The sequence below is a fragment of the Lutra lutra genome, chromosome 5, assembly GCF_902655055.1.
Source record: "Lutra lutra chromosome 5, mLutLut1.2, whole genome shotgun sequence".
In the NCBI taxonomy this organism is placed as follows: domain Eukaryota; kingdom Metazoa; phylum Chordata; class Mammalia; order Carnivora; family Mustelidae; genus Lutra; species Lutra lutra.
In genome coordinates, this window is record NC_062282.1 from 76,875,348 (window position 1) to 76,902,798 (window position 27,451).

Genomic DNA, 27,451 nt, shown 5'->3' on the forward strand with positions numbered 1-27,451 from the left:
GGCCAGCTTTCCTAACATATTAAAAAAGTGATATACCACATGATTAAGAGGCACATGAAAAGATACTCAACATACATCCTTAGTGATTAGGGAAATACAAATCAAAACCAAAACGAGGTACCACTTCACACCTACTAGGGTGGCAAATAATTTTTTACATGGAAAATAACAAGGTTAGAGAGGAGGTGGAGAAACTGGAACCCTCATATATTGCTGAAAGGCACATAAAATAGCTGAATCTTTGTGAAAAACAATTTGGCAGTTCTTCAAATGCTAAACACAGAATTACCATACGAGGCTGCAATTCCGCTTCCAGATATAAACCAAAAGGAACTGAAAACAGGTACTTCAACAAGTGAGATGTACATGTATGATCATGGCAACACTATTCACAGTAGCCAAAGGTGGAAACAACCATTAATGGGTGGCCTGATGTCCATTAATAGGTGAATGATAAAGAAGATGTGTGATATACATATAACATAGTATTATCCAGCCATAAAAGGAAATGGATTACTAATATATGCTACAACATGGATAGATCTCCAATATGTTACACTAAGAAGCCAAATACAAAAGGTCACACATACTGTAAGAGTGCATTTATATGAACTACGTAGAATAGATGAATGCACAGACAAAGAAAGCTGATGGGTGGAGGCCAGGAACTATGGGGAGAGCAGAATAGGGAGAAACTGATTAATAGATAAACGATTTTACTTTGGAGTGACAGAAATGTTTTAGAACTAGATAGAGATGTAGGTGTACAACACTGTGAATGTACTAAATGTCCCTGCATTGTTCACTTTATAACAGTTTTATAACCAACATTCTAAAAAAAAAAAAAAAGTTAGTTTTAGGTTACATGAAATTAATCCCAATAAGTTTTTTTTTTTTTAAAGATACTTTCCACATGTCTTATAAACATATAAAAGTATATTGGGGACCTAGGTGGCTCAGTCACCCGACTCGTGATTTCAGCTAAGGTCATGATCTCAGGGTCATAAGATTGAGACCCGCAACCGGTTCCATATCCGATGTGGAGCCTACTTAAGATGATCTCTCTCTCCCTCTGCCCCTGCTTACTCTCACTCTCTCTAAAGTATAAAATAAAAAATAAAAGTTTTTTAAAAAGCATAAGAAAAATATTATAAGTGATTAACTGTCTCAGAAACCCATGTAAATAGGGTGTCTAGTTATTCACAGTGAAGGAAGGAAGAGACTGTTCTTACTAAAATCCTGGCTTCTTCCTGTTAAAGAATAATTTTTTAAGGTCAAACAATGACTGTCATATATATATAAAATGAACATATGTCAAAGGTTTTTACTTAACTCATTAATTTAAGACAGAGCCAGTAAGCGTTAAAAACTGGTTAAAGAGGCAAGGAGAAACACTGAAGTGTATTTGTTAACAGAGAGAAAATTAGCTTCTTGGGGTGGAGGCTAGGGGGTGACCAACTTCATCTCCATAGGACAAAATTTGATGGCTTTTCTACAGACAAGAATAGTCTGCATTACTCTTAATTTTCTACAACTTTACAGAGTTTTCAACAGCTCAAAGATAATGAAAGCTAAACCAGATAACTTGGAAGGATGCACTAGTCAATGCCTAGCTTTCTAAAAGATACCCAGTGATTTTTTTTTTTTCTCCACCAGATTTCACAATTTTTCCTGACATTCTTCTGGCATTCAGGGTAATTCCCTACCTTAGCAAACGACTTCTCTTTCTTAGATTTCAGGTCCTTGTCTGTATAAAACAAAAACAGGGGGGAAAAAAAGGAACAAAAACAAAAACACTTTTTTTTTTCAAGGAAGAATTGGCTTGGATGGCCTAAAGCCTGTCTAGATTTTTGACAGCTTGATAATAACCAACTTCCAAGGACCAGATGCTCTGTCAGAGATTCCTATAGGTAACACAGCCCTTTTAGCCACAAGCACTCAGGATCACATCACATAAATCACTTCTCTTCTGATGGGACACACCATTCCTTGATGAAGGAGACCGTATTTCTAATGAACCACTCCAGGACAATTTGCCTTTCTACACTATTACTGAAAACACAATTATACTGAATTTCCCCAGGTTCTGTCATGACCAATAAACATCATTTGATTTTTTTTTTAAAGATTTTATTTATTTGTCATAGAGAGAGAAGCGAGAGTGAGCACAGGCAGACAGAGTGGCAGGCAGAGGCAGAGGGAGAAGCAGGCTCCCTGCCAAGCAAGGAGCCCGATGCGGGACTCGATCCCAGGACGCTGGGATCATGACCTGAGCCGAAGGCAGCTGCTTAACCAACTGAGCCACCCAGGCGTCCCACATCATTTGATTTTTAACTGATGAAACCAGAGTGAGAAGTAGTCTGGATCTATGAAACGAAACAAAATAGTTGACCTATGTGAGAGGTCCAAAAAAAAAATTGGTTGAGTTGAATGGCTTTGAAATTTTTCTGTCACTGGCAGAGACAAGAGGCTGTGATCACTTGCACTTAGTGTACTGTATTACAGCAATGGTGTCTTACTTACTTAGGGATTACTGACTCATGGAAACTAAGGATTACTACGAATTGCACTGAGGACACATTTAGTTTACTGTAAACACAGTATGACACTTAGTCTCTTCCTTGTGCTAGCTCTTCTGCAGCATTCTCCAGCTGCCCAGTACTGGGCACACAGTAGGTCCTCAATCAAAGCTTAATGTTTATTTTTTTTTAAAGATTTTATTTATTTATTTGACAGAGAAAAATCACAAGTAGGCAAAGAGGCAGGCAGAGAGAGAGGAGGAAGCAGGCTCCCTGCTGAGCAGAAAGCCCGATGTGGGGCTTGAACCCAGGACCTGGGATCATGACCTGAGCCGAAGGCAGCGGCTTAACCCACTGAGCCACCCAGGCGCCCCAAAGCTTAATGTTTAATCATAAAATTAATTATGGAGAGTGGAAGTCTATACTTGTCCCAGAAACATTCTGCTTATTTGTGATAACATCGAGTTTCTCTATTTATTAGACTAAGTTATTTTTACATTTAAGCATATTGATCAATGTAGCACAAAGAAAGCACATTCCCCCAAGAGCATGTAAAACAGAAATCTTAAGCTTCCAAGAAAAAAAATGTGCTGTTCCACATAATTTTCCATAAAGATCCACAATCTTGCACACATCTTCCACCAAAGCCAATGCCAAGATTAATATTAGATTTCTGAAATCTAACTGTAAAACTGTAATCCTGACCCAAGCAACTGTGAGATACCTCCTGTCTTCTGGATTGAGAGAAAGGGCAGCTTGAATTTCACTGAAATGCCGCTAACAAAATTCTTTACATTCCAATTAAAAATGCCTTGCTTACCATGACACTCTGGCTTCTGCCCTGCCTTTTTCTCCTCATTTTCATTCAGATTCAATGTGTAATTATTAGTGGCTAACTCAGGGTCATGTAATTTTTGTCCTTCTCCTGGGAGGACACATACAAGCGTGCACACTCTCCAAGTGTGGTTAACTGAAAGCTGGGACTGCACCAAAAAGAGCGGAATAGGGAGACCCTTCCTCATCCCTTCCAGTTGATAGCCTAGCCTCTTTGCACACAGCTGTCATTCCAGTTTATGCCCCTCCTTGCCAGAGAGCAGGGATCTACCTCAAACAAACCCAGACTCAAGGGGTGTTTTCGGTGAGGACATCAGGACCTGGAAAGCCGACAGACAACGTGGAAGCTGTGAGTACCTTTGACACCAAGGCTGCTGGTTGGCTGGGTTTTCTCATAGCATAGTGATCCCACAGATAAGGAAGACCAGAAGTCTTTGGGTGTAGGACAGAGCATACACTCCCAATGCTTTTAATTTATAGGAAATATAAATTATATTTATAGGAAATAAGTACAGCGGCTTCCTACCTCTACTTTCAAGACCAAATACACTCTCTCTCTCTCTCTCTCTCTCTCTCTCTCTCTCACACACACACACACACACACACACACATCAGTTAACACTCACCTAACGTCTATTATTAAAGCACTAAACAAAATGCAGGAGGGGGTCCAAAGATACACTGTTATTTACTATGTCCTGGGTCCAAATGTGCTGCTAACATGCCTGCACTTCCCAGCACCCCTATCTTTGGTCAGATGTCCTTTCTGAGTGCCAAGCTGGGTGCTTGGGAGACTCAAGAAAGAACAGGCCTTTCATTTACCTCCATGCTCTCTGGCCTGTTGCCTCTGCACAAGGGAAGCCAAGCAGAATTTGAAGAAAGATCTGTGGGAAGTGCTGCTGGTGATTTTACGATGGGAAGTAACATGTTGCAGGAAAAAATCAAGAGAAACTATACTGAAAGAGCTAGAAGGAAAGGAAATAAGCTTTGGGGGGGGTGGGAGAGAAGAGTAACAAAAGGAGAACAGTGAAGATCTGACCTCTACCAGGAATGGCAGTGAGATTTTGGTTCAGCTTTTAGAGCGCAGCTTGGAGGGTCCAGGGTCAATACCTAGCTACCCGTGAAGTACCCCTGGAGGGGGGCTAGACTGAAATATCTATGATATGCACTATCCTAAATGCAGGGAAACCAAGACAAAATCAGCATTACTGAGGACTTATTTGATCTCTCCTTCCATCTCACAGACACAGTGAAAAACCTAAGTAAACCCAAGGAGTTTGTTTTTGAGTACTAGGTCTGCGGCTGATTTTTTTCTCTCTCACTTCTCTGCAATATTTTCCAACTTTACGATAGTGAGAATGCATTTTTACAGATATATTTAAATACATTATCTTAAAAAATAGAACAAACCTCCAGACTTAGGAGAGAGGGACCCAGGTCAGCTAGACATTGCTAAGTGGACCAAGAAATCCCAGAGCTCCCAGGGCTTAACACCGAGTGCTGCCAAAGTCTGACTCTGTTGGCTTTTCGGAGTCCAGCAATTAGCAACAGGATGATAACATCTGCCTTCCTTACAGCCTAGTTCTGAAGGTCACAAGATAAATGTGTAAAAGCATTTTGTGAGTATCAAGCACTTAATCAGTGTGGGACAGTATTAGTCCAGTTAAAAGCAAGTTTCTAGAAAACTAAAAAAGGGTAGGGATAAATATAAAGAAGATAGGTATTTAAATGCATTCCCCTCCATTTAAGTTCCAATGAGATCCACAGATTAATTGTGACTGGCAAAGGTACTCTGTTCAAGACAGATTCTGAAGCAACAACAGAAACCGAAATTCAGCAATAAGAATCTTTACTCCCCATCAGGTAACTTGTATTATTGTGAAATCCTCAGGTCCTAGAACTGAACTCCTGAGAAATCTCCCTACCTTTTCAGTTCTGGTAGAATCTGACCTCCTGGGGGAAACACTGAAACCCAACTGATGTGGAAGAGACCTAGCAAAGATATATTTGAAACTAGAAGATATCAAATGACTTCCCCTGAGATTGGTCCCAAGTTTGGTTTCAAGTCTCACCTTGATGTGCTTAGTGACCTGCTAGAGGAGCTGGAGGAACTCATTAACTGAGTCTGACAAGAACCAACAATAAGTATATCAGGACAAGGCTACAAACTTTTGCTGACACATGTTCATGGCCAACCCTGTTTCTCACACTGGCTCTCATCTGCAAAGAGCATTAGGAGAACAGATCATGAAAACACCAGCCAGGAAGACAAGTTATCTCAATACTCAACCCCTGGCAGGAGAATTTGTGCCCTGATTTATTTTTAGTGCTTTTCTACCTTAGTAATCCAGTAAGCTGACGAAAAGCCAGCAACCTGACTGTTCTCTGAGCTCACCACCCTTATTTATCTCTTAGCAATCAGCAAGACATTTAGTCATCTGGGGGAGAATCTACTAGGAGCTTGGGGTCTCATCATTTGCAAACTTTCAGAAAGCAGAGAGGAGTACTTTCCCTGCCCAAGTAGAAGCACGGCAGTAATCACTGGCTCAAGACAGACAAAGAGAGGTTGCTAACAAAAATAGGTTTCTACAGTCTATCATTTTTATCAGCAGGGTGGAGGTTAAGAGTAAAAAGCAAGAATTCAGCTTTACCTTTCAAGAAATGTTAGATCTTAAATTAAGGCACACATTCTGCTTATCTTAAGCTTCAAAGAGGACTATTGAAAGGAATTCACAATGAACAGAGAGTAGCTTTTCACCCAGATGCAGAAAGTGAAATATCAAAATATTCATCAGTCATTTCCACATTTTTGCATTTGGATTTAACCCCAAATATTTAATTTTATTTCAATCTCATACAGCTTGTGAGGACAGATTTATCCAACACCAGCTGTCCTCATAGTTAAAAGCTGCACCACAAAGATAAAATTAGAATTGAGTCAGGATCATATTTCTCTGCAAGAATTCTGCTCTATGTCCCACTGATGCTCTAAGCCACAACTGACAAACCAAATACCAGCATTATTCTTGTTTTTCTTGAACAATTCTTAAGCAGCCACAGTGTGGTAGAAACTGCATATATCACAAAAAAAGACATGAGCCCCAAGCATATAGAATTATACCCATGGATGCAAACTTATTTCCAAGATTATTTCTCACTCAAATGGGAGGAAAGTATGTACTATTTCAACAGAGCAGGGAGTAAGTAAAGTCAACTATCACAGCTCTACCACAATCCTTTATTCTGGAGTTTTCCACCATAGGAATTTTCTAAACACGCATGAGACCCAAATTAGACTGAAGTCTGGGTAAGCTACAACTGTTCATTAAATCAAACAGTAAAGACCAAATGTCATCATCTCAGTGTTAGATATTTGGGATGACAATATATTCTGAAAAAATAATAATAATAAGGAAGAATAATCTCAAGATTCTAAGAAATTATTTGTCAAATACTCACCCTGACTGAAATCTAATTTTAACAGTGTAGCTGTAAAAATATATTGCTAACATTCTCTGTTCAGTTTAGAAGATCATCTTTCCCAACAGGCATTTTACAAGAGGAAAAAGCAAGTGATCAACAAACACACAAAAGATGTGCAACCTCATTTTATGATTAAAGAAATACAAGTGTATGAAATAATGAGATACCTCATTATGAGGATTATAAGGAAGTCATTTTCAAATAACTATTGAGAATGAACTATTTCACAAAAGGGCAACTAAGCTGTATAACTGTTAAAAAGTAAAATGTATGTGCTTTATTTATTCCCCCTTGTAATTCCACTGCTATAGATGGACTTAAAAGAAGATGCAAAGGTGTATTTATAAAGATGCTCACTTAGGTATTGTTTTTAACAACTCCCATATTCTTCAACTGTGAACTGATAAACTATTGCAAACCATATAAAAAATTCTACATAGAAATTTAGAAGAATAAGTTAGATTTTTATGTGCTGTTATCAAATGATGACCCAGATACATTAAGTGGAAAAGCAAGGTATAATATATATAGTGTGGTTGCATTTATGAAATAAAATTATATACAGAGCTGTACCTGTATATAATAAGAAACTGTCAATAGCAGAAATTGGAGACTGGAAAGGGCCAATTTTTACTTTTTACTTTATACCTTCTGTATGCTCTGAATTTTTACCTTAAACATCTGCTACTTTTATTTTTAAAAATCTTTGGCCAAGGGCGCCTGGGTGGCTCAGTGGGTTAAAGCCTCTGCCTTCGACTCAGGTCATGATCCCGGGGCCCTGGGATTGAGCCTCACATCGGGCTTTCTGCTCGGCAGGGAGCCTGCTTCCTCCTCTCTCTCTGCCTGCCTCTTGGCCTACTTGTGATCTCTGTCTGTCAAATAAATAAATAAAATCTTAAAAAAAAAAAAAAAATCTTTGGCCAAAAAAAAAAACACTCAGCAACCATAGGTTTGTTTCAATTTTCTGGAAAACTTATTTGCATGGAACACCCCAAGTCCCTAAAAATATTTTATGAATCAAAAGTGTTAAATTATACTCAGAGTAGTTTATAACAGACTAAATTTTACTATATTCTGTTTCTCTGAAAATTGGTCATTCCCAAAGTTTGGCAGAATTAGCTAGAATTCCATTCACTTACTATGACAGATAACAAAAAGGAAACGGTTTTCACATATCTCTTTAATTTTGAAAATGGATTTGACTTTCCAGGATATATTGCTTCATACTTTGGTGTCATTTCAATGATTTGGAAAGATTTAATGCAATATAATCTAATGTCAGAAGAATATTCAGTATGACAATACTCTGAGAACATTAAATTCCCCAAGACATTCATAAAAAGGACCTCTGTGGCAACTATCAATTTGTTCTCTGTATTTACAGATCTGCTCATGCTTCATGCTTTTATTTCTTTTTTTAGATTCCATTTTTGAGTGGAATCATATGGTATTTGTCTTTTTCAGTCTGACTTATTTCGTTAAACATAATACCCTCTAGGTCCATGTGTCATATGGCACAATCACATCCTTTTTTATAGCCATATGATATTTCTGTGTGTGTGTGTGTGTTTCCTTAACCATTCATCTATTGATAGACACTTAGATTGCTGCCATGTTTTGGCTATTGTAAATAATGTTGCAATAAATATAGGGGTACATGTATCTTTTTTAGTCACTGTTAGTGTTTTCACTTTCTCTTGGTAAATACCCAATAGTGGAATTATTTGATCATATGGTATTTTTGTTTTTGATTTTTTGAGGAACCCCTTTACTATTTTCCACAGTGGCTGTACCAATTTACATTTCCACCAACAATGCATTTTTCTCCACATCCTTGCCAACATCTGTCATTTCTTTTTTTTTTTTTTTTTTTTGGATTTTAGCCATTCTAACAGGTATGGGGTGATGGCTGCCAGAGAAGAAGGTGGTAAGAGATTGGGCAACATGGGTGAAGGAAAAAGGGAGATACAGGCCTCCAGTTATAGAATAAGGACATCATGGGAATAAAAGGCAGAGCATAAGGAATGGGTAATGATACTGTAATAGTGAAATAATGAGAGAGATGGTAGCTACACTTGTAGCGAACCACAATATAATGCATAAACTTGTCAAAACACTAAGCTGTACACCTGAAACTAATGTAACATGTCAATTATACTCAAATGAATGAAATGAATGAATGAATAAACAAAGACCTCTGACCTCGGGTTCAAGAATCCAAGGACCTAAGATTAAGTAAATGACAAAGAAGCATTATCTGATGTGGGAAAGTACTCTGTACGTTACTAAATGGAAGAGAAATTTAGGTTAGTAGAATACCAATATATTTGCTAGGACTACGACCTCACCTGAACTCACCAAACCTCAGGCTGGAGATAACTACTCAAATTATTTGCAATCTGATGCAATGCATAGAAAAGCCTTACACAGACGTAGGCTGAGGTGGCAATTTTAATTTCCTTCTCTTAGGATGGATTCTCCATGACATTACCTTTGAGTATTGTAAGTCTGTGCATGTAGTTTTTTTTTTTAAAGGGACCTCAGCTGCATGACACATATAATAATTTATATTATGAATGGTAAATTAGCATGCCTGATCATCCTGTACTTAATTTCCTGCTTCATTTCCTTATTTATTTTAAAAAATAAAATGAATCCTGTGAATCCCATCATTCAACCCAAGAACTGGAACAATACCAATAATGAACAGTATCTATGTGTTCCTCCCCTAAATCTAATCCCTACCGGCCTTCCCTCAATTTTAACCACAATCCATTATTTTGTGTTTTATCATATCCTTGTTTTTTAAATAGTCTTATCAAGGGTAGACTATGTTAACCCTCTTATGTTAAAATGCCAGAATTAAACAGGATGAACATTACAATAATATTAATGAAGGCCAGGATCCTGCATCAGACACTCTGGGAAAAACACAGATACCTGAGAGAGCAAAGCACTGTAATGACACTCAATACATTTTGGATTAATTGAATCTAGCAAAAAAAAAAAAAAAAAAAAAAAAATTTACCAAGCACACGGTTTATGACTGTATCCTTAAATAACAAAGGACTGGTAGGGATCTCCTGGAATTGGGACAGACTAAAGAGATTTATGACCTAAACAATTCCCCCAGCCCCCACCCAGGGCCACTCTGTAAGACAGGTCACTTCCTGGTTGCCAGCCTCCTCCTCTCTCTCCTTTCTGCAACTTCTTCTCATTTGGCATTAAGGGCCAGAAGTTGAGTCTCTGCTACTTGATAGTTAATAGGAAACTTCTACCCCACCTGTCCTATACATGATGACAGATAAATCTCCCTTAAGTACAGGTCCTGTCATGTCATTCTATACCCAGTACAGAAACCCACAATGATTCCTTAACACATATATCATCTAAATCCTTACCCTGGTGCTCAAGGCCCTTTGAGATCTGATCCAAACCAATCTATCCAACCTTCTTTCTCCTGTCAAACTGACTTAACTTGCCATTCCCTCTGCATGCCTCACATTTTAACCAATGTTAAGACTCTGCCCGTGCTATTTATCAAAGTGTAGTCTGTAGACCAGCAGCATCTGTCTTATCTGGGAGATTCTGAGAAATAAAGGATCTCAGGCCCCAAGGGCTACTGAATCAGAATCTGCATTTCAACAAGATTCTCAGGTGATGCAAATGCATGTTAAATTCTGAGGACCACCGTAAAGCTATCAAATGTTTTTCCATGGCACTTGAAACTGTTATCATTATTTATCTCCCTACAGAACACACCACCACATAGAAAGCAAGGTGCTATCCAATTTACGTACCTAAGATATGCTGCTTAGGTACATAATATACTTAGTGGATCTGAAACAAAGTTCTACAGATTGACTAATTTGGTTTCAGTTCTGCGGCTGTATAGATAACTAAGACCACCAGCCTTTACTCTATGGTCTGTCAAATCAGAGCAAACACAGACATCATACCCACACAAGCATACATGGACATACATACACAGTCTTTTACAGATAGGATTCTTAACAGGAAAGAAAATTGTGAAAGAAAGTGATGTTCAGGGATGCCTGGGTGGCTCATTTGGTTAAGTGTCTGCCTTCAGCTCAGGTCAGGATCCCATGGTCCTGGGATCGAGTCCCTCATTGGGTTCCCTGCTCAGCAAGGAGTCTGCTTCTACCTCTCCCACTACCCTACCCCCAATCATGTTCTCTCTCTCCTCTCTCTCTAATAAATAAATAAAATCTTAAAAAAAAAAAAAAGTGATGTTCAAGCCTGACATAATGACCCGAACTATTATTGGGTCAACTAGACAATGGCTCTAAGTTCCTTTAAATTAAAACTGAGGGCCTAGCTTTACTTGACAGGCTCTGAGGCCATTTTGGACTGTAATATCCAAGGATTCTCTGATTCTTTTTTTTTTTTAATTTTTTATTTTTTATAAACATATATTTTTATCCCCAGGGGTACAGGTCTGTGAATCGCCAGGTTTACACACTTCACAGCACTCACCATAGCACATACCCTCCCAATGTCCTTAACCCCACCCCCCTCTCCCGACCCCCCTCCCCCCAGCAACCCTCAGTTTGTTTTGTGAGATTAAGAGTCACTTATGGTTTGTTTCCCTCCCAATCCCATCTTGTTTCATTTATTCTTCTCCTACCCCCTTAACCCCCCAGGGATTCTCTGATACTAAGAGATATTAGTTCTGCACTGTCCCAGAAGGGGCTGGTCGGACCAGGGACAGCCCTGAGATTAAGTCTGAAGCTGCAAAGCCTGACTTCCGCTTTCCATTCTCTCTAAACCCCAGCTTCTCTATAACCTCCCTGAAAAGCTCCTGCTCTGCATATGTGTCTGATGACTGCCCCCCACCTCCTGGCACTTCAAACTGCCCCTTGCCTCACTGTCACACTTCTCTCCTCTAGTCTGTACTTAGCTTCTCAGTCTTTCACAGAGGTCAACACTGCCAAAGTGACAATGAGCTAAATTAAACTGTGCTAAAAGAAGAAAGTTAGGAGAGAAAGATGTCCCGTTAACATGTCCTAATCAACCTGTTCTCTTTCCTGTGTGTAATTCCTTAGGAACTTTCTGGAGAACAGTGCAGTGGGGTATCCTTATGTCATACTCTAGAGTGAAGGGCAAGGACCAGGGAGAATCTGCCCTTTGGATCTGTTATTTTCATTCAATGAACACACTTTCAGTTCTGCCTCTGGCGAGGTCTCTGATGTGGGTCTTGGGGGCTTTGAACCAAACCGATTTCACATCTCAAAAATCCAATCAATACAGTTACCACACATCTCTCTCACATTTTATAAAGATCTTTTTGTACACTGTCCAGCTCAATTTATTTAGCTCAATATTATTTCCACATATATCTTCTCATACATCAAGGCAATAAACAGAAACCACTGTCAGAGTTAAATTTTTGACCCAGTGTCCAATGCATGAGAGGTTATTTGTGAACATTTCTGTTCATATCCTTATAAAGTCTCTCCTGAACCCAAAAGCTAGTTATCAAGCTCAGGCTTCCCTTAGAACCTGGTACCTGTCCCTCTGATTTCCCAAGAAATACACAGGTCAAGGAAGTATATTTCTCATAACAGAGATTAAGAGCTGTCTGCTCTAGAGATGGACTATGGGGATCTTATTCCTGGATCCACCATTTACTAGCTATTTGACTCTGGGCAATCTTGGTAACCTCGATAAGCTTATGCTTCCTCATTTGTAAAATGAGAAAAACAGTATCTCTACATCTTGTGGTTTTGCGAAGAATCAATGACAAAAAGCACAGAAAGTGGTTAATACAGTGCCTGGGTATTATTCTCATTTTGTGGTTGTTAAATATCAAAGCTCAGAGAGAACTGTACGTTGTCTTTTTTTTTTTTTTTTTTTTTAATTTGCAAAGCCTGCTTAATGCTACAAATTCTCTTCTCTAGGACTCTTCTAGTTACGCAGAGCTCTAGCACATGCTGCTGTCCATGTGGTGGGTAACCTGACTCCCAGCTAATGACAATGTGCGGTCTTAGCTGTCCTGTGCACAAAGTATTCCTCTTGGCAGTACCTCTGCATGTGTGCACAGGGCAAAGAGAAATGGAACAGTCACTTTTAAAAATCAAGCATGATCTTATAAAAACTCACATACTCAAGCCAGTGGCATCAAAAAGGACAAATATCCTCTATTTTCAGATAAATATCAAAAGGGAATGAAAGTTTTAGGATTAAATACCAGTCTCGTCTGAACTTAGCAGGATGTGAAAGAGATTAGGAGGAATCTCATCTCCCCCACCTCCTAGACGACTGGCTGACTGGCTTATGGGCTTCAGAGTGCCCCCACCAGACATGGTGTCATATGGGTCAAAGTAATGGGTTTTACTGTTTAAAGACAAAAGAAGGGACAGAATACATCCATGGACAAATTGGTGTCTTTGTCTGAACCACTCTGAGGACTAATGTATATAAAACAAGTCAGTTTTGATGTGGGCTTGAGGACATGATAGCTTTCGAGGGTTCACTTGAGATGAAGAAAACACTACCTACAGGAAAGTGTTCTAGAGAGCAAGCAGGTGACAGAGGTGGGGATGCCTTACAAAATATAAACTTTCATCAATTTGGCCGTTCTGCCAAAAGTTGGAATGAAGGTGGTTTATTGCTTCCAAGACAGTTAACTTTTCTCCTGACATCTATCATCAGTACAGTCATTGCCAGTGCTGGAGAATGAGACCGGGAAGTATTAAAAGATTATTTTCCTAGAGTCTAGGCCTCTGTTACCACTGCTCCTTTGCCCCAGGGCTGGTTCAAGTTCAATATTTTAAGCTTAGGTAAAAGAAAATATCTACTAAACCTAATCTTCAGCTAAATTTGAAAATTCTCTAACAAAACAAAGTAGAAAGTAGCTTGCCACATAATTCAAACCAAACACCTGTTTATCTTGGTATTTAAGCCCTAAGACCTGAATTTTTCACAAGAGGAATTGTATAAATTGGGTCTTTGGCAACTAGTTCCTATACTGCCATAGCTAAGGGTCCAAGAAATCACAACAGAACAAAGTAAGAGAAGTTTCCCTTCAAAAGAGAAAGAATATTATTGGAACACTTGCTCTTAGAGCCTTAAGCCTCGGGGTGAGAAATCCAACTACCCTGGGGCTACTGTGGTACGAAAAACCAAAGCCACCCAGAGAGACCTTAGAGAATGAGATAGAAAAACAAAGACAGACGAACACCAAGCAGCATCAAGGTATCAGGCATGCCGGTAAGGAAACCATCTTGGGAAAATGCACTTTCTAGGCCCCGTTACCCCAGTTGATAATACCTGGATTAGAAATGAATTGCACATTTAATGTTCCTCAAATTCCTGACCTAAAACAGCAAGTCACAGGAGAAAGACCATAAACCCCAAAAGAGCTCCTTGATATGTCCCACTTTTTTCCAAGCCCACTAGGATCTTAGCATCAGGGAGAGGAAAGAGTGACATTCCTAATCAAAACCAGGCATCCTATCTTTTGATGGAGAAGCACCCTGAGAAAGGCCACACACAAGTGGACCTTGACAACAGGAAACCAGTGCAGTAAAGGTTGAGACACATAGATATCCAAACAGAAATCTGTATGCCACTTAGAATGAAGCAGTTATCTTTTAAAATACCTTTGTAGATAGATGAATGGATAAAGAAGATGTGGTACACACACACACACAAAATCCATACAATGGAATATTACACAGCCATAAAAAAGATGAGCTCTTGCCATTTGTGGCAACCTGCATAGACCAACAGGGTATTATGCCAAGTGAAGTCAGTAGGACTGAGAAAGACAAATACCACATGATTTCACTCATATGTGGAATCTAAAAAACAACACAAATGAATATAATCAAACAAAAAGCAGAATCAGGCCTACAAATAGAGAGAACTCACAGCTGCCAGGGCGAAGAGGGGTGAGGAGATGGGCAAAATGGATGAGGAGAAGTGGGAGATACAGGCTTTCCATTATGGGAATATAAGTCATGGGAACATAAAGAACAGCATAGGAAATATACTCAATGATATTGTTAACAACATTATATGGTGACAGATGGTGGCTGCATTTGTGATGAGAAGAGTATATAGAGAGATGTTATATAGATGAATCACTATGCTATACCCCTTAAACTAATGTAACATTGTATGTCAACTATAATCAAATAACAGTGAGTATTTTATTCTAACATGGAGAGACATGACTGATAATGTCTTTGATACAGATCTCCTGGTTGGCACTGTGTAAAAACAAGAAATTTGACAAATTCTGGGAAGAAACAAAACATTATGTATGATCAAGTAAAATTTCTAGTCATGTAGAAAACAACAGCCTACACTTAATAGTTTAACTTATTGAAAATAAAAACAGGTCATTTCTTTTTTTTTCTGAAAAGCAAGAGGAAAGAATGGAAGAGAGACAGAGCCAAACATGAAGGTAGTATGGTAAAGCATATGGGAAAAATAAAAACCCACTGTTGCTAGAAAATGGTCTAGAAAAACTGGGGAAGAAATGATATGGTGCATTTGTAAAAGTTCCTATATACTAAAACTTCCTCAAGAACTTTTCAAAACCATCATCAAAATATTCATTTGGGGTCCCTGGGTAGCTCAGGCAGTTGGGTGTCTGACTCTTGGTTTCAGCACAGGTCGTGAGACCCAGCCCCATGCTGGCTATGGAGCCTGCTTGAGATTCTCTCTCTCCCTCATCCCTCTACCTCCGCCTAACAGCTCCCGTACATACTCATTCTCTCTATAAAGGAAAAAAAATTACTCAGTGGATGTCATACATCACCTTCTCTTAAAACCTGTGTATGTTCACTAGTCAAATCCATTCATTTTCCAAAGACTGACACTGGTGGGCCATACAAGCTCTAACTTTGTTCAAAAAGTGATAGAAATCATTACATATACACACAACCCACAATTCCTTTTCTGACTGAACTCGTGTACTTCTTTCCTCAACTTCTTTCCTCTTTCTTCTTGCTGTGTTAGGTATAATGTGAAAAGAGTGTCCTCCATGTAGCTCATGTTTCATGGACAATGTAAATTAGCTTTCTGTGAATATAGGTTATTTAGTATGACATTTGTTGTCAAGCAAGAGATAAATATTTAAAATAAACACTAAATCATAAAATGTGCAAACAAAAGAAAACATATTGAAATAGCACAATAAACTTTTCCATCAACTCAAAAAAGTAACACTTAATAAGGATGCACAAAATTTAGCTTATTGTATGAATTTTCTTAAGTTTTCTCACTAATGTGACATTTAAAACATATGAGGGGCACCTGGGTAGCTCAGCGGGTTAAGCATCCGACTCTTGATTTCAGCTCAGGTCATGATCTCAAGGTTGTGAGATGGAGACCCTCGTGGGGCTCTACACTGGGCATAGAGCCTGTTTAAGATTCTCTCTCCCCCTCTGCCCCTCCCCCACAACTCATGCACACACTCTCTCTCTTTCAAAAAAAATAATTACTAAAAATAAAAAATTTTAGGTTGCTAACCTGCCTTACATCACTTCTCTTTCTCCAATTTTTGCCTGATGTGGCTACTATCAGATTCTTCAGTTGTTTACTTTAAATACATCTAATGTTCTATTTTTCAGACCACTGAACCCACATTACATCCATGAAGCTAGTATAATGCTGCAAACATCCTAGCTATCCAGGCAATGTTATAAGGACATCAGCATTGTTCATTCGTGTGATCTCTATGTATCTTGTAATCTTTCCAGAGTAAGACTGCCAAGGTCTTGGACTCTTCATTTGGCAGAGTCTAATTCTGTTCTCTTTACAAAGATCTAGGGTTACACTCAGCAAAGGTTACCATTTACGTGAGCCATGAAACCTGCTAGCATAACTCATCATGAAAGTAAAATCCCTAGCTATTTTTTCTCTCAAGGACATCCCGAGCACTACCTAATCAAGAAGGAACACTTCAGGACAGGTCACATGTAGGGCTCACACATACTGAGAATCCACAGTTTCACTCTGATATTTTGGAGTGTGGAAATATCTCACAGCAGTCAAGTTAAGGGTTATTATTGTTTTATTTTTTCCTTTGAAAACCTCCTTTTCTACCCCCTAAAGAAAATACATGAGAAATGAATGTAAAGACCAGAGTAGCTTCAGCACGAGATGTCAATATTTTAAAAAGAACTTTTTCTTAGAAATTCTTCCTTTTCTTGAAGTGGGGAAGAAGTAGTGGTTCTCACACTCAGTTTTGTTTTACCACTGAACCAATGTGAGTTCTGAAAGGTTTGCTTTCATAAATAAATAACCTCTTAAACTAAGTAAATTCTAAAGCTCAGCTCATCTTTCAAACCTCAGGGTGCTAGAGCAGCCTAAGCACCAATCATTTTTTCTTTTAGATCCAATGTTCATCTTTCTTTCTCTTATCTTCTGATGGAATTTCATCTGCTCTGGTAATTGCAGAAATCAGAGATTTTTAAAGCACAGACTCTGAGAATTTAAAAATATTTAAAAAGAACTAACAGACCTAGAAGAAACCTTAGGTAACATCTCCCCTCTCACTTCTTATTAGTTAAGGGATAACTGAGACCCTAAAGGGTCTTCCCCAAGGTCGTATAATGAATTGACAACCATAGAATAAAAATCAAGATTTTTCTCAATCTTGAATTAGTGCTCTCTCTCCCAAACTATATGGCCTGTCTATGTTTTTATCCTTTTCTTTATGATCTTTAGATCCAAATTGTTTAATTCATGCTAACCAGTGGCATATACAAAGTAAGATGCAGGGTACTTCTTGGTTCCATTAGTTATCACTGTCTCTTTCCATTGGCTGGAAGATCAGGGACAGGACAGAGGAAGTCCTGCCAGGCCTCCTCGCTCCATGGATTAAGTGACAGCATGGGCTGTCTAGTGTCTTGCCCAGGAAGTTTGATTGTTCTGACTTACAACAGGAGGCATCTGGAATTTAGGAGGCCCAGTATTACCTTTCCCTTATTAGGACTGGATCTTCTCTTTTTTGTTCTCATTAGCCTCGGGACATCGGGCAGTTTCAAGGTGAGCAAAAACCTAAATCTCATCCCCCACCAAAACGGTTCTGCTGATATTTTCCAGCTTCTCCTTTGAGACATGCCAAGGGGCTTAGGGGAAACTCTAGCCTCTTGAACCAACTGACCTTATATTTATTTATAAGGTATGTTTCTTCTAAGAAGTTCCAAAAGTTTCATACACACTCTCTTACTTGATCCTTCTTTTCCCATGAGGGGAAGGATTTCATTTTTATCTTGCTACCACAGCCAGAATGTCCCTGATGTATACAGGGTTTCTCTCCAGGGTCTAACACTCCAAGTTTAGAATCTCTAGAAGCCACAGAAACATTCTCAACTGAAGTCTCAGCCAACTCCACTATACTAGGCACTAGGGATGCAAGAGTGAACAAAAGAGACTGTCTCTGAGCTCATGGAGCTTACATACAAAGTAAAAGGACTATTTCATTACCCACTGAATTCAGAAACATAAATACAATGTATCCTGATAAAAGAAAAGAATCACTACAGTCACAACTACTCAGACTAATATTCACAGTTTTACATTTATCTGGTAATACAGAATCCATTTACTAGAAGTGGATTGCACTAGAAGACTGGAGATTTGTATTCTAATCCTGACTTTTTTTTTCTTTAAGATTTTATTTATTTATTTGACAGAGAGAGACACAGCAAGAGACAGAACACAAGCAGGGGGAGTGAGAGAGGGAGAAACAGGATTCCTGCCGAGCAGGGAGCCTGATGCAGGGCTTGATCCCGAGCTGAGCCGAAGGCAGACGCTTACTGACTAAGCCACCCACGCACCCTCTAATCTTGACTCTTATACCAACGGATTGCATGACTTTGACCAAATAATATAACCTTAGGTTTGTTCTTTGAAGATGTTAGACAAGATTTCCCAATCTTTTCTTGGTCTTCAATGATGAGTGATTGGTTAACTTCACCTAAGATGAGGTCTTCCTGCCAACATCAAAAGAGGAATCTATTTCGATTGCCTTTTTTGTCAGATGGGGTTGAAGGAAACAGCACAAAACAACACACATCTCCTAAGACTATTAATAGCATCTCTCTGTGCATTAATCTATGAAATCAATCATCTCCACACCCACCATGTGTTTAACACTAGGGTAGACACTTTGAGGATGGGACACATCTGAAAAGATCCCTTAACCTTAAGGAACTTCCAAATGAAAGCACGCAGTAATAAATAATTAAAACAAAAGACTAAGAAAGAGGTTTTAAGTTTGCAAGAGAAAAAAGTCAAAGAGAGCTAAATTAGACATCTCTGAGAGGGGGTGTCTAGGTGACTCAGTCGGTAAGTATCTGCCTTCTGCTGAGATCACAATTTCAGGGTAATGGGATCAGCGCCACATCAGGCTCCCTGCTCAGAGGGGAGGCCTGCTTCTCCCTCTCTCTCTGCATCTCCCCCTGCTTGTACTCTCTCTCCCTCCCTCTTTCTCTGAAATAAATAAAGCTTTTAAAAAAAGAAAAGAGGGACGCCTGGGTGGCTCAGTTGGTTAGGCAGCTGCCTTCGGCTCAGGTTATGATCCCAGCGTCCTGGGATCGAGTCCCACATCGGACTCCTTGCTTGGCGGGGAGCCTGCTTCTCCCTCAGCCTCTGCCTGCCATTCTGTCCGCCTGTGCTCGCTCTCTCTCCCTCTCTCTCTGACAAATAAATTAAAAAAAAAAAAAAATCTTAAAAAAAAATAAAAATAAAAAAAGAAAAGAAAAACCTCTTAGGAAAGGTGGAAATTCACCTGGATCTATCACCACAATCACAATAATAACAGCAGTTAACATTTGCTGAGTGCTTGATACATGGCTTGTGTCTACATTAAGTGCTTCTGCAGGCTCTCTGACATAATCCTCAAAATAACCTTAGAAATAAATAGTGGGGTGCCTGGGTGGCTCAGTGGGTTAAAGCCTCTGCCTTTGGCTCAGGTCATGATCCCAGGGGCAGGGAGTCTGCTTCCCCCTCTCTATCTGCCTGCCTCTCTGCCTACTTGTGATCTCTCTCTCTGTTAAATAAATAAATAAAATCTTTTAAAAAAAAAAGCAACTACCCTTTAAAAAAAGGGTTGGGGCAGTTCTAGCTCACAGATATTTTTAATCTTACAAATTATAAAATACTATATATATAGACATGAGTAAATGTAATGTATTTGGGCACTTTCTTTTTTTCAAAGATTTATTTATTTGACAGGAAGTATGTGTGTGTGCACACGAAAACACATGCAGGGGGAGGGGCACAGGGAGAGAAACTTCAAGCAGACACCCTGCTGAGTGTGGAGCCAGACATGGGGCTCAATCTCATAACCCATGAGATCACGACCTGAGTATTTGGACACTTTAAATAAACAAAATGTACATTCTTCAGCCACTGTTTGCCTTAAGAAATGAAGCATGAAATAGTATTAACAACTTTACATTTTAGCCTAAACCAAAATGGTTATAAAACTTCAAGATAAGGAAGTTTTTAAAGATTGAAAAAGCCACTAAGAATTAAGAGATTATATACTAAAAGATTAGATAAATCTAATCCAAAGGGATGGTATCAAACTGTATGTAAAAGATTTTTTTTAAGTAGGAAATGTTTTTCATTAAAGCATTGTGGTATAATGTGACCATAGGGACTGGGTTTTCTGGAATAGTTACAATTTCAAATACTCTATTTCCATAAGCCAATGGCTTTCTGAAAATTGTAGTATTTTGTTATTGAGGCTAGTCTATATCTTCCAATCTATCTCTTCCACCTGGAAGTAACATAAAAGTTCTTCACAGGATCATGTGATCTAAATGTGTTATGGGTAAATAAATAATCATAGACAGAGTGGGGGAAAAAATAACAGTCACAAATTTAGAAGATCCTAATGCCAAACTCTGTCAAATTCCTGGCTATATAATGAGCAGCAGACTTTCAAATACCTAACATAGAGGAAATATAACCAATACTAGGATTTGTAGTATCTGAGAGGAAAAACTAAAGTAGTAGCACAGAAGCCCAAATTATTCTTTTTTTTTCCTTAAGTTTTATTTAGTTATTTATTCAAGAGAGAGTGTGTGTGCACGGAGGGGCATAGGAGAAGGGAGAGGGAGAGAACCTCAAACAGATTCCACACTGAGCATGGAGCCCAAAGTGGAGCTTGATCTTACAACCCTGAGATCATGACCTGAGCAGAAGCCAAGAGTCAGACACTCAACTGACTGAGCCACCCAGGCAACCCCTGATTATTCTTGATACTAAGGACTGAGATAGACTTCTCTACTAAGTACTCATAGAAATAATATGAACATTGACAACATCCTTCAACAATGTGTCAAGAGATTTCGTATTGTAATAAGTATTCTGAAGACTTCCAATCAAAACACAAATTCACAAGACAGCAGTATCTGCCCTATAAAATGCTGTTTTTGGGAAATGACTCAATAGCTCTTCTGGGTACAACCACTATACCTCTGTAAAGGTAAACATCTGGATTTTTTAAACTGAGAATATTAAAGTAGTTCCAAACTTAGTCAAGAATTCAGATTTCTGGATTGACCTGTTGCCCATAACTAATTTGCTGGTCCTACTGTGCATACAACACAGGTGAACTAAATTTTATTAAATGTCAGTGAGATCTAGACAGAATTTCTTTTTTCTCTTTCTTACAAGGGAAGAGGGAAGAAAACATTTCTCTCTGTGATTGTGCTTGGAATATGCTACAGAAATGTCAGAGTAAGTACAGAATGTGTGTGTTAATGAGCTTTTGTTGCCATATGAATATAGGGGAAATTCTACTTTTAAAAAATGCAGAAAAAAAAAACAACTAAAATTTTCCAAACTTTAAAGTGATTATTTGCTTTATAAATTATTTCTTCTCTATAAGTGTTTAGTAACAGCTCACTGATAAAACAGACTAAGACAAAGGAAATTTAAAGCAAAACTATTATGAGCCATAATCCATTAACTGATCAAAAAGGGAAAAAACTGAATTATACAAATTTTTAAAAATTAAGGATTTTGAGTAAAAATATGACACATGCCAAATGAATACAGTGAGGCATTTCTATCAAAGCCACCTCTAATCTTTCTTTCACTGTACTGTGTTTTGTTTTGTTTCTGTAACAGGATAAAAAAGAAAACCACTAGAGTTTCTCTGACCATCAGTTCCCTGGTTAACGAAACCTCCAACATCAGATCAAGTTACTCTACCTTAGTTCAACCATTGTGTATTGACCCCCAAAGGGTATGTTCAGTTTTAAAAGCCTTCTTAGGGGGGTGCCTGGGTGGCTCAGTGGGTTAAAGCCTCTGCCTTCAGCTCAGGTCATGGTCGCAGTGTCCTGGGATCGAGCCCCGCTTCAGGCTCCCTGCCTGGCAGGGGCCTGCTTCCTCTTCATTCTTTCTGCCTACTTGTGATCTCTGTCTGTCAAAGAGATGAATATAATCTTTTAAATAGGACGCCTGGGTGGCTCAGTTGGTTGGACGACTGCCTTCGGCTCAGGTCATGATCCTGGGAGTCCCGGGATCGAGTCCCGCATCGGGCTCCCAGCTCCACGGGGAGTCTGCTTCTCTCTCTGACCTTCTCCTCGCTCATGCTCTCTCTCACTGTCTCTCTCTCAAATAAATAAATTAAAAAAAAATCCTTATTAAAAAAAAAAAATCTTTTAAATAAATAAAAGCCTTCTTAAGGGTTCCAGTAGTGGAGACACAGGCCCAGAGAAGAAGGAATCAATGCAACTTTCTTGAAAAGTATACATGAGGAGAGCCTCCAACTGCATAACCTCAAATAGAACAAGAAAAGAAATCCATGGGTCTCAGAAATAACTCGATGGTAGTTCTGTGGGTTGGCCATTTGTCTGTGTGCCAAACCATAAGAGACAGTTGGTTTCTAGGAGTTCGGTCCCATAACAGAGTATTCCAACAATCCATGGAATGAATTCCCTTTTAATTAAAAAGGGGGGTGGGGGTGGGGAGATGCTTTTAGAAAAACCTAACAGACAAGATAAGAGCAACTGTACAGAGAAGGAAAAAAAATCTAGTCAGTAAAATTTACAAGTTATTTATGCCTTTTACATACATTCTCTAAATAAGTGCCAAAGTTCATCTCTTAAACGTAATTACTCGGTGTTATATTTCACCATCTCAGCTGACGGAATGCTGGAGGATAGAGGAAAAAAAAGGGTGGCAATGGAGCAGATACCCAAAATGATGTTTAAATTAGATGCATTATCCTTTTCAAAGAGAACACTTGGGGTGTGGTTGGCAGCAGCCAAAACGGATTCAGTTGGTTCATGGGCACCATGCTTCTAGGTCTCAGGGCCTTGGCAGTATGGATGAGTGTCTCTTCTAGTTCTTTTTTTTTTTTTTTTAAGATTTTATTTGAGTGAGAGAGAGAACATGAGTCAGGGGGAGGGGCAGAGGGAAAAGCAGAATTCCCGGATGCAGGGCTCAATCCCAGGAACCCAGGATCAGGACCCTGAGATCCTGACCCAAGCCAAAGGCAGACACTCGACCAACTGAGGCACCCAGGTGCCCGTCTCTCTTCTATTTCTTAAATCAGATGCAGAGTCCCTGCAGCAGCCTGTCCGGATCCACCTGTGTTGCCACCCCTGTGTTCACCAAGGTAACCTATCCCTACTGCATGGTAGAGTTAGGAATTTATAGGTAAATTATGGGTGTCATCAAAGGGGTGAGAAGGAAAAGAGGAAACTAAAAAGAACCTCAGAAATTATTATTTTATTCCTTCCCTGAGATAAGTAGCCCTGGGCATCAGGCCGCAAAGGCTGATGGTCACTACGTCTCACCTGATAGAAGGACCTCAGATACTCCCTCTCAGCCAAGTTATAACCTAAAATGTAATTCCAGATTCTAGAGGACTCTAGCTGAAAATGGGAGAGAAGGGAAATTGGGGTTTAGTGGGGATAGTTACCACAAATGCCACCCATCCATCAATGCACTGTGAGACCAAACCACCTATTTTTATACTATTTATGTAACATTACAACTCTTCACTTTTTAAAGAAAGTTTTCAGATTATTTATCTGAAATGAGCCTCAAACCCTCAAAAAAGACTGAATATTTGCTAGCCCTATTTCACAAATAAAGTACCTGAGTTCCACAGAGGTTAAGAGTTTCCAAGCTCCTACGATCAACTTCAATCAGTTAGTGGCAGAGTTGAGATTCTGGTCCAAGTCCTCTAAGTTCTGATTCAGAATCCTTAACAAATAATGCTGCCCATACTACTGACTGACAATAAAGATTAAACCTGTGACTCTACATGTACTTAATGAAATCCTATAACAAAGATAAGAGTTTTCAACTACTCTGGTTCTTATTTTGAACCTGGCTCTTGGTGACGTGAGCAACAACTTTCTCTATTAAGTTAAGATAAAAATAACTTACACATGACTGTAAAGCACACTACAAAGCACAAAAGAATCCCAGCAACTCCTTATTTTGACTAAAGTATGGTCAGTTGTCAGTAATTACAGGGAAAAGCATACTTACTACCATTGGCATCCCAAATCATTGCATATGATGAAAGTTTCTTCCATTCTGTGAATTCTGTTTTTGTTCAGCATCTTCAAGACATTTCGACAACCAGCGGTCAGTTTGTTGCATTTGAATGCCGAGTCCAGGCAACAACCACAGTTCAAATTCACTGGTACAGAGAAAAAGAGCAGATAGCAGACTCTGAGGACTTCCAGATTCTGAGGAGAAGTATTGTGATAAGCTTTTCGATTTGCTTTTTATTTCAATTAACCTTGGAAATCTAATTCATGTTTCAAAGTTTAATAGCTGACTTGTTACAGGCTCAGAAATTTCTACTGTTAAACAATTTTGAGTTCAGATCCAAATGATTCCTCGACACAAAAAAGAAAAGATAGCTGTTTTTCTCTGATGAAACAATAGTTTTAATAGCTGTGAAAAGACTGGTTTGTTTTCATGAATTATCTTACTAATGAGTTCTTGGCATACAAACAAGAAAAAAAATGTGAGAATAAACTTTTTTTTAAAGACTAAAACAAATTAATAATGATACACAGCTTTCTAAATACTTTATTATTTGTTTCCTACCAAATAATAAACTCAGGGAAGAGTAACAAGTACGATGATCTACTTCACACTCATCACTGAGTTTATAAGCAACCTTTCATTTAATCCTCACATCAATTGTTTTGAAGTGTGCATTGTTAATTCCAGTTTATAAGAAAACTGAAATCAGAAATATTAAATGCCTTGCCCAAGGTTACAAAGCTAATAAATGCTGCAGGCAGGGTCCAAACCCAAAACAGCTCCTGCTCCAAGCAAAAAAAATAGATTCATTTAAATACCAATGCAGCACAAATGAACCTTTGCACATCACATCCAGGAAGAAAAACCTTTATTACACAGTGTGACGTTAGCATAGAGAAGAAATTTTAAATCATCTATAGCCACACCACCCAAACTATTACCCTTTTGTGTGTTTTTCTACACTAATACTATAGTATGTTTATAATGTAATATTCAACTTTATTTTAATTAGAGAGACTTAAAGAAAAAGATTTTCTTGGGAGGAAGAGAGCACCGCAGGACCTGGGGTTCGGTAATGGTTCCCATTCAGAGAACAGATACTTTCTTCATGTTAGAGATGAAGAAATAAGGACCAGAGAAGAGTTTTCACAAAACCACAGGGCAATTCAGGGCTAACCAGGACAAAATACAGTTCTTCTAGCACCCTGCCGAGTGTTTATTCCATCATGTATCTTTTCCCAGTTTGTACAGAGTTTATAGTCTGTGACTCCACATTACAGTCAAGGTTGTACGTGCTTTATTTATTCAGGTTATTTATCATATACACATGGCCCCTCCTCCCAACTAAATTAACCATCATCTTTTCAATTCTCTTTCTATTCCCTTGTTTATCTTTCAGAGGTTTCTTTATCATCCATTCCCGGTAAGCACAATTTTTCAACATCTCTTCTTTTTCTTTTTTTTTTTTTTTAAGATTTTATTTACTTATTTGAGAGAGAGAGAGAGCTCAAGCAGGGGGTGGGGAAAGGGAGAAGCAGACTCCCCAGTGAGCAGGGAGCCTGAAGCAGGGCTCGATCCCAAGACCCTGAGACCATGACCTGCACCAAAGGCAGTTGCGTAACTGAGTCACCCAGGCGCCCCCAATTTTTCAATATCTTGACAATAAATGATTAAATCAAGATTACCATCAGAAGACTTTGCCTCCTAAATCACTTTTGCCATTATGAGCAGTTCTGAGGCTACCCTATAACAACTCTTGAGCTGACAGAACCAAAGCAGAAAGGTAACTGGGATTTGTTAGTGTATTTATTCACCTATTCACTCACTCATCATAGTACAGACAATAGCCACGTTCCATTCTGGGCACTGAGGCCGTCCCTGCGTTCAAAGAGCACGCATCCATCCTCTCATCTGTGACTTGTGAGCTCTACAGTGAGGCAGTAAGGAGGTGTGATGACATCAAACATCCAAGTTGTTGACCGTCCAAGAAGTAGGCGTAGTGCCTATCACAATGTGGCTGTGATATCGCACTATTGAACTATCCTGGTAATGATAACTTTTAGATCAGCTCAGAAATCATTACAGGGCCTTGATGCTAAGCACTAAAGCTACAGAAATCTAGAAGTCAAGGAATAAAGTGTAACCCTTGCTTTCAAGGAACTCACAGTAAAGAGATGTGTCACAGAGACAGGTGGTAGGGACTCTTTTGGGATTATTTTAGGCTGCATTTTTTACTTATCTTCAGGAGCCCACTTAAAGGCAAAAAGTCTAACCAGATGGATTTTTTTAAAATCCCAGAAATACTCTTTTTATTCCTAGTGTCTACTTTCCCTGACATCCACCCACACTATTTGTTAATTTGGGGTCTCCCAAAACTCTGATCAAGTTGAATCTCTTGCCTTTCCAGAGGAAGTCTGCACCTTGAATATCATAGAAGCATTTCCTGAAGACTCTGGGGAATTCAAGTGCATTGCAGAAAATGAAGCTGGGACTGCAGTCTCCACAGCAAGACTCTTTGTTTCCCCAGGTAATTCTTTTCAGGATCTCCCTGCCCCAATTCAGCTGAGAGAAGGAGGAAGATTCTGTTTCTATCTGAGGTGGTAAATAATTATATTTTTCAGGAGGAAAAGAAGTAGAGAAATCAGAGAGTTCTTCAAAGTCACCCATGAGTAAACTTGCTCCAAAACTGGCCTCTTTTCCCTGGAGCAGTGATAGCCACACAAAGGACAAAAAACCAGATACTCCAATGAACATTATTTCAACTATTCCTGAACCAGGCCGTCACAGTGAATATGAGATCCAGGTTCCAAAGGAGGATTTCTCCAGTGAAAATTCCTCTCAGCTACAACCACAATGGTAAGGGCAGACAGACTTAAACTTGATCATTCAACAAATATTCTTGGTTGGTCCTGCATACAGAACAGTGAACATGACAAAGTTCCTGCCCTTAGGGAGCTTGCGTTATTAGGTGAGTCACTTAATTCTGTCATTTCTCCCTTGCCCTCCATCATATCTTTGACCAGAGCTGAAACAGTAAACCAAGTGCTAGATCCACATCTAAAGGTTTGTTACAGAGACTTCTTGAAAAAAAAAAAAAAAAA

At 39.0% G+C, this 27,451-nt stretch overlaps 2 protein-coding genes across 6 annotated transcripts in view; one reads left to right on the top strand and one right to left on the bottom strand.

Annotated features, from left to right (window-relative positions):
- The window catches only part of KLHL3 (kelch like family member 3), a 302,089-nt gene that overhangs the window by 248,422 nt on the left and 26,216 nt on the right, over positions 1 to 27,451 (bottom strand). For all 3 annotated transcript variants that reach the window (XM_047729680.1, XM_047729681.1, XM_047729682.1), the window contains exon 2: positions 24,342 to 24,495. In XM_047729680.1, the coding sequence (XP_047585636.1) occupies positions 24,342 to 24,415 (74 nt within the window). In that variant the 5' untranslated portion in view covers positions 24,416 to 24,495. The remainder of the gene's footprint in view (positions 1 to 24,341; positions 24,496 to 27,451) is intronic.
- On the top strand, positions 3,416 to 27,210 carry LOC125099987 (palladin-like). Of its 3 annotated transcripts, none has more exons than XM_047729694.1 (8): positions 3,416 to 3,702; positions 21,507 to 21,569; positions 21,963 to 22,080; positions 23,395 to 23,457; positions 24,413 to 24,554; positions 25,750 to 25,773; positions 26,758 to 26,877; positions 26,972 to 27,210. In XM_047729694.1, the coding sequence occupies exons 2-8, from the start codon at positions 21,562 to 21,564 to the stop codon at positions 27,208 to 27,210; spliced, it is 714 nt and encodes a 237-aa protein (XP_047585650.1). In that variant the 5' UTR covers positions 3,416 to 3,702; positions 21,507 to 21,561. The 3 variants fall into 3 exon arrangements, with proteins under 3 accessions (XP_047585650.1, XP_047585651.1, XP_047585652.1); XM_047729695.1 differs by having other exon boundaries at positions 21,512 to 21,569; XM_047729696.1 differs by lacking the exon at positions 3,416 to 3,702 and adding an exon at positions 17,620 to 17,861.

Excerpts from the sequence above, each read along its gene's own strand:
- LOC125099987 (XM_047729694.1), top strand. Across the intron at positions 23,458-24,412 it reads CCACCCCTGTGTTCACCAAG|CATCTTCAAGACATTTCGAC; the intron begins GTAACCTATCCC and ends GTTTTTGTTCAG. Across the intron at positions 26,878-26,971 it reads AAGACTCTTTGTTTCCCCAG|GAGGAAAAGAAGTAGAGAAA; the intron begins GTAATTCTTTTC and ends TATATTTTTCAG.